At 44.3% G+C, this 17,471-nt stretch overlaps 1 protein-coding gene across 42 annotated transcripts in view; it reads left to right on the top strand.

The window, feature by feature from the left end:
* Positions 1-17,471, top strand: part of LOC129857954 (protocadherin alpha-C2-like) — a 296,503-nt gene that overhangs the window by 223,754 nt on the left and 55,278 nt on the right. The window contains exon 1 of one of the 42 annotated variants that reach the window (XM_055926698.1): positions 564-4,146. The exons of 40 other annotated variants lie outside the window; for them this stretch is intronic. In XM_055926698.1, the coding sequence (XP_055782673.1) occupies positions 1,777-4,146 (2,370 nt within the window). In that variant the 5' untranslated portion in view covers positions 564-1,776. Of the gene's footprint in view, positions 1-563; positions 4,147-4,245; positions 7,299-17,471 lie in introns of those variants that run through there. One more of the 42 variants, XM_055926699.1, reaches the window with a different exon arrangement.

Below are 17,471 nucleotides of genomic sequence, written 5' to 3'. Positions count from 1 at the left end.
AGAATTGATAATGACTATGTTACCCTCAGGGAGATTTCTTTAGCCATTTCTACCGTAGCTTTTCCTTTCAAATGTCTATGTTCAGCAAGTGGGGAACTCCTAGCACAGTCCATGGCACTGAAACCGTTTGTGCTCTGATTAGGGGCAGTGTTCATTTAACATTGAATGCGGTTACATGCACAACATAATGCTATTATTGTGGATAGTCAGATTCATATATTAGTTCGATTAAAACGTGTATATGCTTTGCAAGAATAACGATTCCCCTAATAATCTTTTTTACATGAACACATTTGAAATCAGGCCAGCTGGTGGCACTCTGATACGTGCAGAAAACCGTCAATCAAAATAAACGTTCTACCACAGCGACCATGTTATTTTTGGGAAGCATATTTTATTCTGAGTTCGGGTATATAAAGTTTGTATGTGAGACCTACTTCTAAGAAGCGTACATTCAGTTGTTCCGAACTCACTTCACTCTAGATAAAGAGGGAGGCTGGCTCAGCTGGTGCTAGCACATGCGCAGATCAAGTACATCGCTGGAACGCCGATTAAGATGTTTACACGTCCTAATAATTCGAAAGATTGCTCGGGAAACCAGCTGTATTAATCGGCGTGTGCTTACTTCGATTTTGACATTACACTCATTAAGATACGCAGAGTAGCGTCTTTACATGACGATTGCATAATCTCCCTACTGCCATAATCAATTTAATATCGAATGATTAGTGTGTAACGCATGTTTTATTTATTTATTTATTTATTTCACCTTTATTTAACCAGGTAGGCAAATTGAGAACACGTTCTCATTTACAATTGCGACCTGGCCAAGATAAAGCAAAGCAGTTCGACACATACAACAACACATAGTTACACATGGAGTAAAACAAACATACAGTCAATAATACAGTGAAAATAAGTCTATATACAATATGAGCAAGTGAGGTGAGATAAGGGAGGTGAAGGCAAACAAAATATGTAAACGTATTGATACCTTCCACTGGTGTAACGGAATAGATGCAACGTGGAAATGTGTTCATGAGTATTGTGTATTTGTAGTCTTGAGAGCATTAGGTAGCCTAGTGGTTGGAGCGTTGGACTAATCACCAAAAGGTTGTAAGATCGAATCCCGGAGCTGACAAGGTTAAACTCTTTCGTTCTGCTCCTGAACAAGGCCGTTAACCCACTGTTTCTAAGCCGTCATTGAAAGTAAGAATTTGTTCTTCCCTGACTAGCCTAGTTAAATAAAGATAGAATGGTAGACCAGTGAGCTTTCCGTGTCAATGCCTTACGTTTTAGTCCGCACTACTGATCTTTGATTGTTTTAGCTTCTGTCATTGTTATCAGAACATGACCATGTGAAATGTATTTCTTTACGTGAAGTTAATTTACTTGCATGTAGCTACGTTCCCTGTGTTTTGCATGTAACAGCACATTTGTCCTTTTTAACACTTGGGCCTTTCGGTGAGTAAATGTCCAGTATGATATTGTCGACTTGAGGTCATCGCAGTGTTCTAACAACAAATGAAATGCAAGTGGCACACGGTGTCACTATAGACCACAGAAGGAAATGAAGTCACTGATGTTCTATGACTCCTCCTCTGACTGAAAAAGAGCCTAGCGTCACCAGTCTCGAGAGCATTGTGATGCGAAACTCTCGAATGGTGGTGAGACGGAATGGGCTGGGTGGATTTAAAAAAAACATTTGACAGATTTTTAGGTTTGGTGGATATGTGACTATATTCTGTTGGATTAATTTATTTTGAAAAAACAACCATGATTCGTCGAGGACAAAGAGAAAGCGTTTGGATTCAGTGCGTCGCGTTGCTTTGTTTATTTGACTGGTCTGCAGCGCAGATCTCTTACTCCGTTTCAGAGGAGGTGGACAAGGGCACGTTTGTGGGGAATCTCGCTAAGGATTTAAACCTTAATGTACACGAACTGGAGTCGAGGGGTCTTAGGATTGTATCGGGACACAGTAAGAGCTATTTTGATGCGAATCTGAAAACAGGAGTACTGTTCGTTAACGAGAGAATAGACAGAGAGGAGCTTTGTCCGAATACGGTAAAGTGCTCTCTAAATATAGAGGCGATATTGAGCCATCCTATGCTTCTCCACCGCATTGAGGTGAATATTTTAGACATCAATGACAATTCTCCGTCATTCATTAAAAAAGTTGCTACTTTTAACATATCTGAATCTTCATACCCCGGCGAGCGATACCCACTACCAATAGCGAATGACGCAGATACCGGCAGTAACTCGGTAAAAAGCTACAAGCTGAGCCCGAATGAACACTTTTCCCTGGATGTACAGAACGGTGGAGAGCAGAGTGTGTCTGCTGAGTTAGTGCTGCAGAAAGCTTTAGACCGAGAGAAACAGCCTGTGATCCAGCTCACACTGACCGCTGTAGATGGAGGAAAACCTCCACAATCCGGAACGTTGCCTATTGTTGTAAATGTCATAGATTCTAATGATAATTCACCCTCATTTAGCAAGCCGCTGTATAAGGTCAGTGTGCCTGAGAATATACCTTTTGGGACCACAGTCTTAACACTCAGTGCTACTGATTTAGACGAAGGACTAAACAGTAAACTTGTGTATTCATTCATTGAGCGTGGGAATCTGAATCCTGCTGATATGTTTGCCCTGAATTCAGATACAGGTGAAATGACTGTCAAAGGACATTTGGATCAGGAGGAAAACGCAGCATATGAAATACGTGTACAAGCAACGGACCAAGGCTCCTCACCTCGCAGTGGTTATTGTAAAGTATTAGTTGAGGTTGTTGATGTCAATGACAATGCTCCTGAAATATCAGTGACATCATTAATGAGCCCAGTCAAAGAGGATAGTGGAATAGGCACGGTAGTCGCCTTGGTGACAGTGATAGATAAAGACGGAGGGAAAAATGGCCTAACTAACTGTAATCTTGTTGAGGCTGTTCCTTTTAAATTAAAGTCGAACTATAAAAACTATTATTCGTTAGTTGTAGACGGGCCTCTTGACAGAGAGAGTGCTTCTCAGTATAATGTCTCTATCATCGCTACGGACGAAGGGACCCCGCCTCTCTCCAGCACCAGCGTTATTACTGTGCGCGTTTCTGATGTCAATGACAACACTCCTCGCTTCTCAGAACCCATTATTCATGTTTATGTTAAAGAGAACAGTCCGGTAGGTGACGTCATTTATACGATGTCTGCTTTTGATCCAGATTCAGATGAAAATGCAAAGATGACGTATTCATTATTAGACACAAGTGTTTCAATATCATCTTCTGTAAATATAAACTCAGATACTGGAGATATAGTCAGTCTTCAGTCCTTTAACTATGAGGACATAAAAACATTCAGTTTTAAAGTTCAGGCCACAGACTCTGGTGTTCCTCCGCTCAGCAGCAACGTGACTGTGAACGTTTTTATTCTGGATGAGAATGACAACAGACCTGGGATTCTCGCGCCCTATTCTGATCACGGCACCGTTAACTCTGAGAACATTCCCTATTCTGCTGAAGCGGGCTACTTTGTGGCCAAGATCAGGGCTGTAGACTCCGACTCTGGCTACAATGCGCTGCTTTCTTATCACATCTCTGAGCCCAAGGGAACCAACCTCTTCAGAATCGGAACCAGCACAGGGGAGCTAAGGACTAAGAGGCGAATGAGTGACAATGACCTGAAAACTCACCCGTTGGTCGTGATGGTTTCTGATAACGGAGAACCTTCACTGTCAGGGACTGTGTCTATTGATGTAGTGGTGGTTGAAAGTGCCATTGAAATCCAGACTCAATTCATAAATGTGCCGAGAATAGAGGAGAGCTTCTCTGATTTAAACTTGTATTTGCTGATCGCCATTGCCTCGGTGTCAGTGATATTTTTACTAAGCCTCATCAGTTTAATAGCTGTAAAATGCTTCAGGACAGACGACAGTTTCAAAAGGTACGGCGCCCCAGTGATCACCACACACCCTGACGGGAGCTGGTCTTACTCTAAATCTACTCAGCAGTATGACGTGTGTTTCAGCTCAGACACACTGAAGAGTGACGTAGTGGTTTTTCCCGCGCCATATCCACCTGCAGATGCAGAATTGATCAGTATTAATGGAAATGACACGTTTGACAGGACTCAGACATTACCCAACAAAGACAAGGTAAGAGTTACAGGTCAGTTAAAACTGAAATCTGTTTTTCCCCCTTTGTTTAGGCCTACCAACTTATCTGCATTGTTTTGCTTATGCTGGTTATTATGACGTTGTTTTGTTACTCTTTTGAATGATCCGTTTTATTTTAGAACGTTCTGAAGTTGTAACATTGTGTTACCAGTTGTACCAGTTGTAACATTTGTACCAGTTGTAGCATTTGCTTAATATTTGCCTGCATGGTTAAAACGAGAGTGGTCTCGCTCTCCATGGTGCTGAAACGCATCACGCCCGTTTGCGAGAAGTTTGTCTGATGAAGTGGCTGAACATTTGGGTTCTGGTGTCTATGTTAACTAGGCCGAATCAAATGGAGTAGTTTTTACCTCCTCATATTTAAAATACTGTAGAACTCACCAATATCGTCGGATATCAACAGATATTACGGTCATGATCCATAGCTTGTATGGCCACTGTTACCTTTTATGTGTTTTTGGGGGGATTGCTGTTTTTGGTCTTCACTTCCAAAGAAATCTATAGCCGAGTTGTTCCGTTTTCTCTGTAGATATCCACCCGGTGTCGCTATCTGCTCACACCGTGTAAATCCTCGCTCGTTGTTTGAGGCTCCTCCCTTTACAGGGGCATTGTTCGGTGTCGAAAAAAAGGCTTTGTTTGCCCGAGCAGCAGAACATCGTGGATCTCGTCTGGATCTGTTTTGGATTTTAAGAAATTACGCAGCTATGCGGACGATAGCTGCTTTTGGTAGCTGAAGGGTTGGTAAACAGAATACTGTCACAATGACTCACCAAGCGTTTAGTTTTCATTCGTGGATGTACTACCTTCTGCCGTTGTCCCATCTTTGGAGTATCGCATCAGCACAGATTGTCTATTCCATATCGGAGGAATCTAACCCGGGCACTGTTGTTGGACATTTCGCGAAGGATTTGCATCTTAACGTGCAGGACCTTGAATATCGCGGGTTTGAGATTTCGGGACTCAATAAGAGGTATTTCGATGTAAATACAAAGACTGGCATTTTGTCCGTGAGGGAGAGAATAGACAGAGACGAGCTCTGTACTCGGAGCACGAAGTGTTCCTTAACGCTAGAAGCCATTGTGAATTCGCCATTGAACCTATACCGCTTTGAAGTGAATGTTTTGGATATAAATGATAACTCGCCATCGTTTAGGTCTCCTAAAACATATTTGAATGTATCGGAGTCTGCATTTCCAGGTGAGAGATTTCCTATGGACAGCGCCTACGACGCGGACATAGGAGCTAACTCGGTAAAGAGCTACAAGCTGAGCCCGAATGAACACTTTTCCCTGGATGTACAGAGCGGTGGAGAGCAGAGTGTGTCTGCTGAGTTAGTGCTGCAGAAAGCTTTAGACCGAGAGAAACAGCCTGTGATCCAGCTCACACTGACCGCTGTAGATGGAGGAAAACCTCCTCGATCAGGGACATCACTTATTATAATAAATGTAGAGGATGTTAACGATAATATTCCTATTTTCTCAAAGCCCCTCTACAAAGCTCGTATTCCTGAGAATACGCCTCCGGGTAGCTCCGTGATTATGGTTGAAGCGAAAGATTCAGATGAGGGGCTAAACGGAGAAATAGTGTATAGTTTTATCAACCAAAACAATGACAATAGCATTGATGCATTTGAAATTAATTCCGTTACTGGAGAAATCACTGTGAAAGGCGTGGTTGATCACGAGACAAACAACGCGTTTGAAATCCGTGTCCAAGCTAAAGACAAAGGCCACAAGCCAAGAGCATCTCACTGTAAAGTGCTGGTCGAAATTACCGACGTGAATGACAATCCACCAGAGATATCTGTCACGTCTTTAGTTAACGTTGTAAAAGAGGATGCGTCATTAGGGACAATGGTTGGCCTGATAACAATAATTGACAATGACGCAGGCAAAAATGGCGCCGTACAGGTTAAAATACTAGACTCCGTACCATTTACGATAAAGAGCTCTTATACTAATCATTATTCTTTAGTAGTAGATGGGCCTCTTGACAGAGAGAGTGCTTCTCAGTATAATGTCACCATCGCAGCTACGGATGAAGGGACCCCGCCTCTCTCTAGCACCAGCGTTATTACTGTACACGTTTCTGACGTGAATGACAACGCTCCTCGCTTCTCAGAACCAGTGATTCATGTGTATGTAAAAGAGAACAGTCCGGTAGGAGATGTTATTTGTACGACGTCTGCTTTTGACCCAGACTCAGATGAAAATGCAAAAGTAACTTATTCTTCATTAGATAAACGTGTTTTCGTATCATCTTCTGTAAATATAAACTCGGATACTGGAGATATAGTCAGTCTTCAGTCTTTTAACTATGAGGAGATAAAAACATTCAGTTTTAAAGTTCAGGCCACAGACTCTGGTATTCCTCCGCTCAGCAGCAACGTGACTGTGAACGTTTTTATTCTGGATGAGAATGACAACAGTCCTGGGATTCTCGCGCCCTATTCTGATCACGGCACCGTTAACACTGAGAACATTCCCTATTCTGCTGAAGCGGGCTACTTTGTGGCCAAGATCAGGGCTGTAGACTCCGACTCTGGCTACAATGCGCTGCTTTCTTATCACATCTCTGAGCCCAAGGGAACCAACCTCTTCCGAATCGGAACCAGCACCGGGGAACTTAGGACTAAGAGGCGAATGAGTGACAATGACCTGAAAACTCACCCGTTGGTGGTGTTGGTTTCTGATAACGGAGAACCCTCACTGTCAGCGACTGTGTCTATTGATGTAGTGGTGGTTGAAAGTACAGGCGAAATCCAGACTCAATACAGAAACGTACCAAGAAAGGAGGAGAGCTTCTCTGATTTAAACTTGTATTTGCTCATCGCCATTGCCTCGGTGTCAGTAATATTTTTCCTGAGCCTCATCAGTTTAATAGCTGTAAAATGCTTAAGGACAGACGACAGTTTTAGCATGCACAGCGCCCCAGTGATCACCACACACCCTGATGGGAGCTGGTCTTACTCTAAATCTACTCAGCAGTATGACGTGTGTTTCAACTCAGACACAATGAAGAGTGACGTAGTGGTTTTCCCCGCACCGTATCCACCTGCAGATGCAGAACTGATCAGTATTAATGGAAATGACACGTTTGACAGGACTCAGACATTACCCAACCAAGACAAGGTAAGATCTAGGCTATACATAAACCGGCCTTTTATTCTATTGAATTATACCGTTATTGCTCCTTTAAACTTCTTTCAGTCAGGAATATTGTTTTCAAAGTTTCTCTTACTTTAGATAACAGCCCTTAACTCTAGAGTTGTCACCTTTGCTTATTTTCAATGAGCGTATCGCCTCATGTCTTGATAGAGTGATTGTTGCTGTCCTGGGTGCTGAAGGGGCGCTAAGCTTTCAAAAGCTAAAGTTAACATCTGTGACGTAGGAATGCCTCTCTATGACGCTGTGGAAATGTGTTTCCGACTTACTTTTGTATTTAATTCAATAATCCAAAAATGATGATGATACAGTTGCAGCCTAATTGAAAAAGGCAAATTGTGAGCTTTGTCATGGCAGCAGACTCAGAACGTCAGCTATTGTTGTTTCTTTGATGGATTCTGATTTTTTTTCTTCATGATTGAGCAACAACCAATAGTTTCTTTCATAGGATGTAGTTTTATTTCCATATTCTATTTATATAATGTCAACACTTACCCCCATGTTTAGAAATGTACTACTTAGAGCATTCTTCTGAGTCCATCTTCTCTCTCTCTCTCTCTCTCTCTCTCTCTCTCTCTCTCTCTCTCTCTCTCTCTCTCTCTCTCTCTCTCTCTCTCTCTCTCTCTCTCTCTCTCTCTCTCCTGCATCCACAAGATCGATTCATTGATGGTGTTTGCATGTTGTTGAATCTTTTACAAACCCCCACCGAGGTTCAGTGATATATTCATTGAAGCAAACAGACAGTCTTTTAAATTAAGTGTAAATGGAGGAGTCTGTGTTTCTGTGTGTGAGTGAGCTGGCTTGGCACAAGCAGGGGCCTGCCTATCTTTTTGAGTCCCCAGGGGGTGTGTGGATGACAGGATAGGCCTCTCTCTCTCTCTCTCTCTCTTTCTCTCGCTCTCAAGCCTTTTATTCTGCTGTTCCCTCAGCTTGGAGGATTACTGCTGTAACAACCTTTTCTTTCACATCTGAGTGCATGAGTAATCCTTCTCTTTCATTCTCTCCCTTATCCTTTTTATTTATCCCCTATGTTTCTCACCCCTGCTGTTGCTTTGTACATTTCCCTGACTCACTGTGTATTTCTCGCAATCTCATGGTCTCTCTGCTCCTATTGCATTCCCAACCCTTCATCGATTTCCCTCAAACCCTCTGCCCCTTTCCCTCAGTCTCTATCCCTGCCTGTCTTTCTCGGTCTATGTTCCCTTTTCTAATTCATAATTTCTCTTTCCTCCAGTCTCCCTTTCTCTCGCTTTCCCACCCTTCAATGCCCCCTCTGCCCCTCCCCCTCCTACCTTTCCCCTCAGCCCACAGGCCTTGTTCCATCCCTCTAATTCTCTCTCCCCTTATTTCACTCTCTATACAACAGTTTCCTTCCATTTTCTTCGCCTCAGTGTTTCGCTCGATGTCAATTCCTATCTATCTCTTTGTCTCCCCATCGCCCTATCCCACCCTCCTTCCGTCTACCCTCCCTCCTTCAGTCCACCAACCTTGTTTTCACGTGTTTGTGCCTGTGTGTGTGTGGGGTAGCAGCTGAGAGGAGTAATGGTGAATTAGCAGCAGCTCTCCCCAGACATGCATGCTATCAGCCAGAGCATGCTGTAAACAGGATTCTTCCCATTTTCATTAGCATGCGCTAAGTGTGTCAGGGCGGCTCGATCCGCTCAGCGTGTAAGCTGCTCAGACCCTTTTTGTTGGACTACACAGACAGTGTCTATCAACAGCAAACGCTATCTACTCGTGCGGATTGAGCATTCTGTTGGCCATTTAAAAGGGTGCTGTTTGTAACCAGTGGCATTCAAGTGGGTTTGTAAATATTGTATAGTCTAGGCCTCAATGTAGCTCTGTCCTCCTTGGTCTCTGTATCGCATGAAGCTCTATGATGTACTTCTCTTTGATAATACGTTCTCTAATACTCCGTCATAATACACTGACCTATTTTTTTGTGAGTGGTCGGTCAGTAAAAACAACTAAATAAAATACAAGCCACAGAGCCACTGTATGATCATGTGGTTGGTTCAGAATGTGGTCTGCTTTGAGGCTCTCTATGAACACACAGGGGTTCTGAATATTGCAGTGCATGTGCAAGTGGGTCCGTGTGTGTTTGGAAGATTGCAGTGCCAATGTGAGTCAGTATGTGTTTACTAGGTGTCTGAGAGTCACACAATAAATATTCTCTATGTCGCCACGCTCGCTCTCTCTGTGCTGCGTTTGTCCCAGTATGGCTCCAGTAACAATGCCTGAAGCTGTCTCTTTGCATTCGAGTGGTTCAGAATGCACTCTGTAGGCTGCAGCTCTCTCTGTGTGTGTGTGTGTGTGTCTGTGTGTGAGAGAGGCTGTGGTAATTTTCCGCTCTGCGCTGCAGCAGCAAGGATCTCTTGGAGCCTCGGTGAGCTGCAGGCTGGGCTGGGCTCTGGGCTGGGCGGGGCTGACGTTACCGGCAGCATCTCAGCTGTCAATCACAGCTAAATCAGGGAGGCGGGACAAAGAGTTAGAGGAATGAGGTCGCAGGGCTTATCCCTCCAGCTCTCAGGTCACCACCATGTCTGTGTGTGGGTGGGTGCTTGTCAGTGTGTTCTCTGTGTACGTGTGTTTATTTGAGTGTGTGCAATTGCCTGATATCAACAGATTCATGTTGGTGTATTAAATAGTGTTGCACTTGGTGTATGCGTTTCTTTGTGGGAGCAGCAGTGTTTGTAGTCCTGTATTTAGCCGAGTGTGTGTCGTTCAATAACGTGTTTATTACATTGGCTGTGTGTTAAGTGTGTGTTGGCTAAAAGCCTCTCCCTCTGCTCTGCTGGCCCCAGTGTTGATAAAAGCATTGCATTATTGATTATCTAAGTACATTATCCCTGGTGAGGTAGCCAGCTAAGTGCTTCACAATTTTACTGGATTGTATTTCTACAACAGGGGCATTCATTCACCTACTGTAAGTCATTTAGGTTCAGTAACCATGCAGATGGGGTCAACTATTGTTACCCCAAAAAACACCCTTACCCCCAGCTCTCTGGTTCAGATTTTGGTAGCATCATGGTTGACGTGATTGGGCTAATGATAATGCAGCACCTTGAGACTCCTGCTCTTTGTCCTTGCTTTGTTCCAGCCTCCTTTGTTTAGCACACAGACATGCACGCATGGACACTCGGGTGTGAACACGTCACTTCCTGTTTCCCCACCTCCTGGGTGTGGCTCTTGGCAAGGGGATGGGAGCTCAGCTGAGGTTGCCATGGAGGTTGCTATGGAGATGATCCCCATTGCTGACGTGCACCAGTCTGTTTCTCAGAGAGAGAGAGAGAGAGAACTGCAAATGTGAATCCACCCCACTCAGAGATGAAAAAAAGAGAGAGTGGAAAGGCAGAGTGAGGGAGAAAGGTGTGAGAGTGGGGAGAGAATAATGGATTGAGAGAAAGAGGGAGGGAGATGAGGACAGCAAAAAGGTGACAGATTTGAACAGGGAGTGTGAATGTGAAATCATGTGAAAGGGAGAGAAGGAGAGAGCCTGGATGAGGCAGACGAAAACAAATTAAACAACAAGATGTGTCTTGCAGCTAAGTGGAAATTACAAGGGGCTGAGAATTGGTCACAGATAAAGACTGAACACACACACACACACACACACACACACACACACACACACACACACACACACACACACACACACACACACACACACACACACACACACACACACACACACACACACACACACACACACACACACACACACACACACACACACACACACACACACACACACACACACACACACACACACACTTTATGGCGTTAGGCTGTTGTTGCAGTCTATAGATTAGCTTTGTCATGTTCAGAACCACAGGGTTCTTCCATATCCATCCATCCCCGTCCATCCAGTGTGGCTACTAAGCCAGGGGTCCTGAGTGGAGGGATAGAGGGGATCGGGCGCCTGCCTGCTGTCTCAGATAGCTTTGTTTACCACAACACGAATCTGTTTGATTTTATGTTCAGGCAGAACGGGGACGGCCCACACGCTCTTTAACCCCTCCAGGACCCCGGAGGAGAGATTTACTTCCACTTTCGTACTGTCATGCCCATTACACAGAAAGGAGAGGATACACTGGGGAAGGCATAACCAAACGCACCCAGCACAGTCTCTCCATCCAACCCTCTACGCTGAAAGGGAGGTACACTTGGGAAGGCACAGCCAAACGCAGCCAGAATAGCCTCTCCGCCTCATCCTACATACATGGGAAGGGGTCATCATCTCTACTGAAACCAAGATGTTATATCTGAGATTGAAAAGGTTCTAAAGCATGTTAGGAATGAGTTAAATACGCAGGGGTAAACCTGCGCACCACTTTCAAACAGGCCCTTCGATCTATGAGTCTTTAGATGGAGATTCTCGGTAGAAAGGTGTGCGGTCTTTCATAATACATCGGTGTTGCAAAGTTAGCGCCGATGCCGCTAGAGTGTTAGCATTTTATTAATCGGACGTGATGCAAAATGCAGTTAAGAGTTTTGCCGCACGGTAGCCTTTGATCTCTGTGTGCTGGAAGGTCTTTACGATATCATGGTTTGGTTCTGGATTCATTAACCTTTACTTAATACCCATCCCGGATCCGGGAGCATCCTCATTAAAAAAGCTGACTAGCATAGCCTAGCCTAACGGGACAGGGATATCATATAATATAATTTTCATGAAATCACAAGTCCAATACAGCAAATGAAAGATAAACATCTTGTGAATCCAGCCATCATTTCCGATTTTTAAAATGTTTTACAGCGAAAACACTATGTATTTCTATTAGCTAACCACAATAGCCAAAGACTCAACCGCATATTTTCACCATGTTTCTACCGCATAGGTAGCTATCACAAAACCTCCAAATAGAGATATAATTAGTCACTAACCAAGAAACAACTTCATCAGATGACAGTCTTATAACATGTTATACAATAAATTTATGTTTTGTTCGAAAATGTGCATATTTGAGGTATAAATCATAGTTTTACATTGCAGCTACCATCAAAAATATCACCAAAGCAGCCAGAATAATTACAGAGAGCAACGTGAAATACCTAAATACTCATCATAAAACATTTATGAAAAATACATGGTGTACAGCAAATGAAAGATAAACATCTTGTGAATCCAGCCAATATTTCAGATTTTTTAAGTGTTTTACAGCGAAAACACAATATAGCATTATATTAGCTTACCACAATAGCCAAACACACAAACGCATTTATTCACCGCATAGATAGCTTTCGCAAAAACCAGCAAAAGATAAATAAAATTAATCACTAACCTTGAACAACTTCATCAGATGACAGTCTTATAACATCAGGTTATACAATACACTTATGTTTTGTTCGAAAATGTGCATATTTAGAGCTGCAAACCGTGGTTATACATTGTGAAAATGTAGCAACATTTCCCCAGAATGTCAGGAGCTATTTTGGACACTCACCTAATCTGACCAAAGAACTCATCATAAACTTTACTAAAAAATACATGTTGTACAGCAAATGAAAGATACACTGGTTCTTAATGCAACCGCCGTGTTAGATTTTTTTTAAATAACTACCTTAACAAACAGCTTGCGTTATTGCGAGACAGCGCCCGCCAAAACGGCGGAGAATAGAAATAACTTTTCCACAGAAATACGAAATAACATCATAAATTGTTCTTACTTTTGCTGAGCTTCCATCAGAATCTTGTACAAGGAGTCCTATTTCCAGAATAAATCGTTGTTTGGTTTTAGAATGTCCTTTTCTCCTGTCGAATTCGCGCCACAATGCTAGCCAATGTTGATGACGTTCCTAGTTTCTCTCGGCGCAAAGAACGGAAAACTCCAAAAGTCCCAATAAACGTTGAATAATCTGATAAAACTCGGTTGAAAAAACATACTTTACGATGTTATTATCACATGTATCAAATAAAATCAGAGCCGGAGATATTAGCCGTGTATACCGAACGCTTATCAGAAGACAATATGGAGGTGCTTCGCGCGCCTAGGTAGAGAAAGGAAATTCCTGACCTGCCACTCCAAAAGCTCTTGTTTGACCTCAGATCAAGCTAGACACCCCATTCCACCTTCCACTGCCTGTTGACATCTAGAGGAATGCATGCATATCGATAAATATAAGCCAGTTGAATAGGCAGGCCCTGGAACAGGTTTTTCACTTCCTGTATGGAAGTTTGCTGCAAAATGAGTTCTGTTTTACTCACAGATATAAGTCAAACAGTTTTAGAAACTTGAGAGTGTTTTCTATCCAATAGTAATAATAATATGCATATTGTATGATCTAGAATAAAGTACGAGGCAGTTTAATTTGGGCACGATTTTTTCCAAAGTGAAAATAGCGCCCCCCTATTGACAAGAAGTTCAGGGGAAGGGGTATACCTCGTCAGTTGCACTACTCAATGCAGTCAACCGAAACTCAAAACCTCTGAATAAGAGAGGTGCTGGGGGATCACAAAATCAACATCCATGTCACCGGCGCACTGGGAACAGTTGTTGTCGGGGGTTAACTGCCTTGCTCAAAGGCAGGACAGCAGATTTTCCCACCTTGCCGGCTCAGGGATTCAAACCAGCGACCTTACGTTTATTGGCCCAATGCTCTTAACCGCTAGGCTACCTGACAGAAATACCAGATATGTTATCTGTTAGTTATATCTGGTTTTTGTGCTTACGGGTGTGGTTGATCACGTTTACCACAGAGTGCTCTGATCAATCTGTGAGATCTGGCTTGTGTGATTTCTAATGCCTTGTTGCAGACATGTATTCTCTTGCAGGCGGAGGGTGTTGTCATTGGAAACAGATTCTCTCATCAGCATCTTTTAGTTTCCTTCTCTCTCCTCTGGAGGGGGCCTGGCACTGTCCTTCACAACCACACTGTCAGACACGGGAGGAGAGGAAAGGAGGGGAGCTGCGGATTGAGACACACACACACACACACATTGTGGAGACCATGCCGAGTCTGTCCCTGCAGTATCCTCTTACACCAATAGAGGTCCTAGTATTACTGTTTCTCCCTCTCTCATCCTGTCCTGGCTGCAAGCTGCAGGGCTCTTGGCACTGAGACAGAACACCGCCCCTTAGATGTTTCTCTCTCTCTCGCTCTGTGGCACAAATCTTAAAACGCTCAGTTCCAGAAAAAAATCTCTCAACCCTCCTGTTCCACACAATATGGCAGATATTGTAGCTATCAATTGAAATGGATGAATCTCCATCATTTATCACATCCCTCCAATAAGTGGTGCAGCCTGATGCATGGGCTCTCTCTTTACCTAAATTGTCAGGATTTGTTTTCTTCACTTTAGAAAAATAATTGTTCCCTGATGCGATGAGTACTTGAGTAAAGTATCATTTGTGATAATGCGGATGATCAGTGTGTTTCTGCCATTCCTTTCATGGTTTGTCAGCCTCTCCTCCTATAGCCTATATATCATTCTCTCTGAGGAAATGGATGTTTTGTCATTTTCTGCCTGTAGATGCAGATATTTCATCACTCTGGCCTTTTCTCCTGGCAACACAGACGCTGTGATTGCTGTCCTCCTACACAACAGCCTGCAGGCATTTTCATTTGTTGAGAGAACAAGAGACAGAAAGAGAAAAAGAGAGAAAGAGAAAGCTATTTTGTTTTTTCATTATTATTTTTAATGGATTTCCTAAAAGCAAGAGTCCTAGAAAACCAGGTGGCCATTTTGTGTGATGTACCCTATTTTAGCAGTGTAATACAGTGGCAAGATTTGTGGCATGCACTAGTTCTGTATAAGAAGTCTAAATCCTGTGTATTAACATTGTAGTTACGTATAGGCACAGTGTAACTACACATAATGTATGTGTCTCTTCACGATGAACAGTAGGTGGTTCAAAGCTCTGACTCCATCTTGTGTGGCGCGGGGGAGGGGGGGACAAGTATGAGGTCATCACTCCTTGCCCTGAGAACACCAGACCAGACAGCAGCTGACGATAACAAAGAGACGAGACACTCTCAGAGCCCAGATGCTCATTCAGTCTCTTCACCCAGGGCTAGAGTCAGTGCTGGTCCCAGTCCCTTTGTGTGTGTGCATGTGTGTGACAGAGCGACTGAGGCTTGATTCACCCAGTACCGTCCATGACCCATCTCCCCGCCGAGCTCTCCTCTAGCTGGGACATCTGACTCAGAAACGGAGGGCTTCCACATGGCATAACAGATGCTGAGGGGGGCTGGACGAATGGCTTTTGAACCGGGACAATTAATGTGTCTTAGTAGAGAGAGTGTTACTGGAGAGTCTGTTATTAATATGTCCGCCATCTTGCATAATGGATGGAGAGGGTCATTAATATTATGTCTCGTCTAGCTCCAAAAAGAGAGCACAGGAAGTGTACTCAGAGCTCTGTACCTTTTTCACTCTCCCATTCACTGCTCCATCTCTCCTCCTGTCAGTCTCTCTCCATTCTTTACCTCCTCCGTTTCTCGTCTCTCCCCTCCCTCTCTCTGTCCCGCTCCACTTCTCTCTCTGGGGTGGTTTTAAGAGAGGACATGACAGTGGCGAAGGAGAGGCAGCAGCAGCAGCAGAGACATTAGCTCCTGTGTTTCCACTTCAGACATTCTGGTGGCCCTGGGCCACAGCTCTCCCAGCTGGAGCAGCGGATGTCACAGACACACAGCACAGCTGGGAGGGAGGGAGGGAGGGAGGGAGGGAGAAGAAGTGAAACAGGAGAGAGGAAGGATAGAGGCACTGAGAGGGGAGAGTATGATGCAGTTGGTAGAGGGTAAGAGAGGGGGTGGTGAGAGTGAGACGAGTAGGGGAGGATTGCAGGAAGAGAGGATAGAGACAGTGATGGTTGGTGAGGAGAGAGATGGGATAGAGGGAGACAGAGAGGCAGAATAGATGATTTCACCCTTCAGTCAGTGGTGAAAGGACAAGAGCCGAGAGAGGGAGCCATTGAAGAGAATTGGACCTTGTACTGTGTTTGTGTCACGTTCCTGACCTATTTATGTTAGTTTTTGTGTGTTAGTTGGTCAGGACGTGAGGTTGGGTGGGCATTCTATGTTATCTGTTTCTATGTTGGTTTCGGTTTGCCTGGTATGGCTCTTGATTAGAGGCAGGTGGTTTGCGTTTGCCTCTAATTAAGAGTCATATTTAGGTAGGGCATTCTCACTGTTTGTTTGTGGGTGATTGTCTCCTGTGTCTGTGTTATGTCTTACACCATACGGGATTGTTTCGGTTGTTCGTTTCGTTTCGGTTTATGTAGTCTGTTCCTGTGTCAGCGTGCTTCGTGTATATGTAAGTTCGTTTGTTCAGGTCTGTCTACATCGTTTTGTTATTTTGTTAGTTATATCCAGTATAGTTCGTTTTCGTCTTTGTCTATTTTGTTTATTTAATAAATCATTATGTGTTCAAACTTCGCTGCGCCTTGGTTCCCTCAATACTCCTCCTTTTCCGAAAATGGAGAGGAGGAGGAACGCCTTAACAGAATCACCCACCTTTCCAGAGCCAAGCAGCGGAGTCAAAGGAGAAAGGGACAGGAAAAGAAGGAGCAATGGACATGGGACAATGTTTTGGATGGAAAGGGTGTCTACACATGGGAGGAGATCCTAGCTGGTAGAGATCGCCTCCCATGGGAACAGCTGGAGGCACTGAGGAGAGCGGAGGCTACCGGAGAGAGGAACCGGAGCTATGAGGGAACGCGTCTGGCACGGAAGCCAAAAAAGCCCGTAAGTAATTCCCAAAAATTTCTTGGGGGGGGGCTAGGAGATAGTGGGCCAAGGGCAGGTAGGAGACCTGCGCCCACTTCCCAGGCTTACCGTGGAGAGCGGGAGTACGGGCAGGCGCCGTGTTACGCAGTAGAGCGCACGGTGTCTCCTGTACGAGTGCATAGCCCAGTGCGGGTTATTCCACCTCCCCGCACTGGTAGGGCTAGATTGAGTATTGAGCCAGGTGTCATGAGGCCGGCTCAACGCGTCTGGTCTCCAGTGCGTCTCCTCGGGCCGGCATACATGGCACCTGCCTTACGCATGGTTTCCCCGGTTCGCCTACATAGGCCGGTGCGGGTTATTCCACCTCCCCGCACTGGTCGGGCAACCGGGAGCATTCAACCAGGTAAGGTTGGGCAGGCTCAATGCTCAAGAGTGCCAGTACGTCTCCACGGTCCGGTATTTCCGGCACCA

This window comes from Salvelinus fontinalis, chromosome 6 (genome assembly GCF_029448725.1).
Source record: "Salvelinus fontinalis isolate EN_2023a chromosome 6, ASM2944872v1, whole genome shotgun sequence".
NCBI classification, from domain to species: Eukaryota; Metazoa; Chordata; class Actinopteri; order Salmoniformes; family Salmonidae; genus Salvelinus; species Salvelinus fontinalis.
Note: the sequence above shows the minus strand (reverse complement) of the source record. Positions and strands in the feature narration are given on the sequence as shown.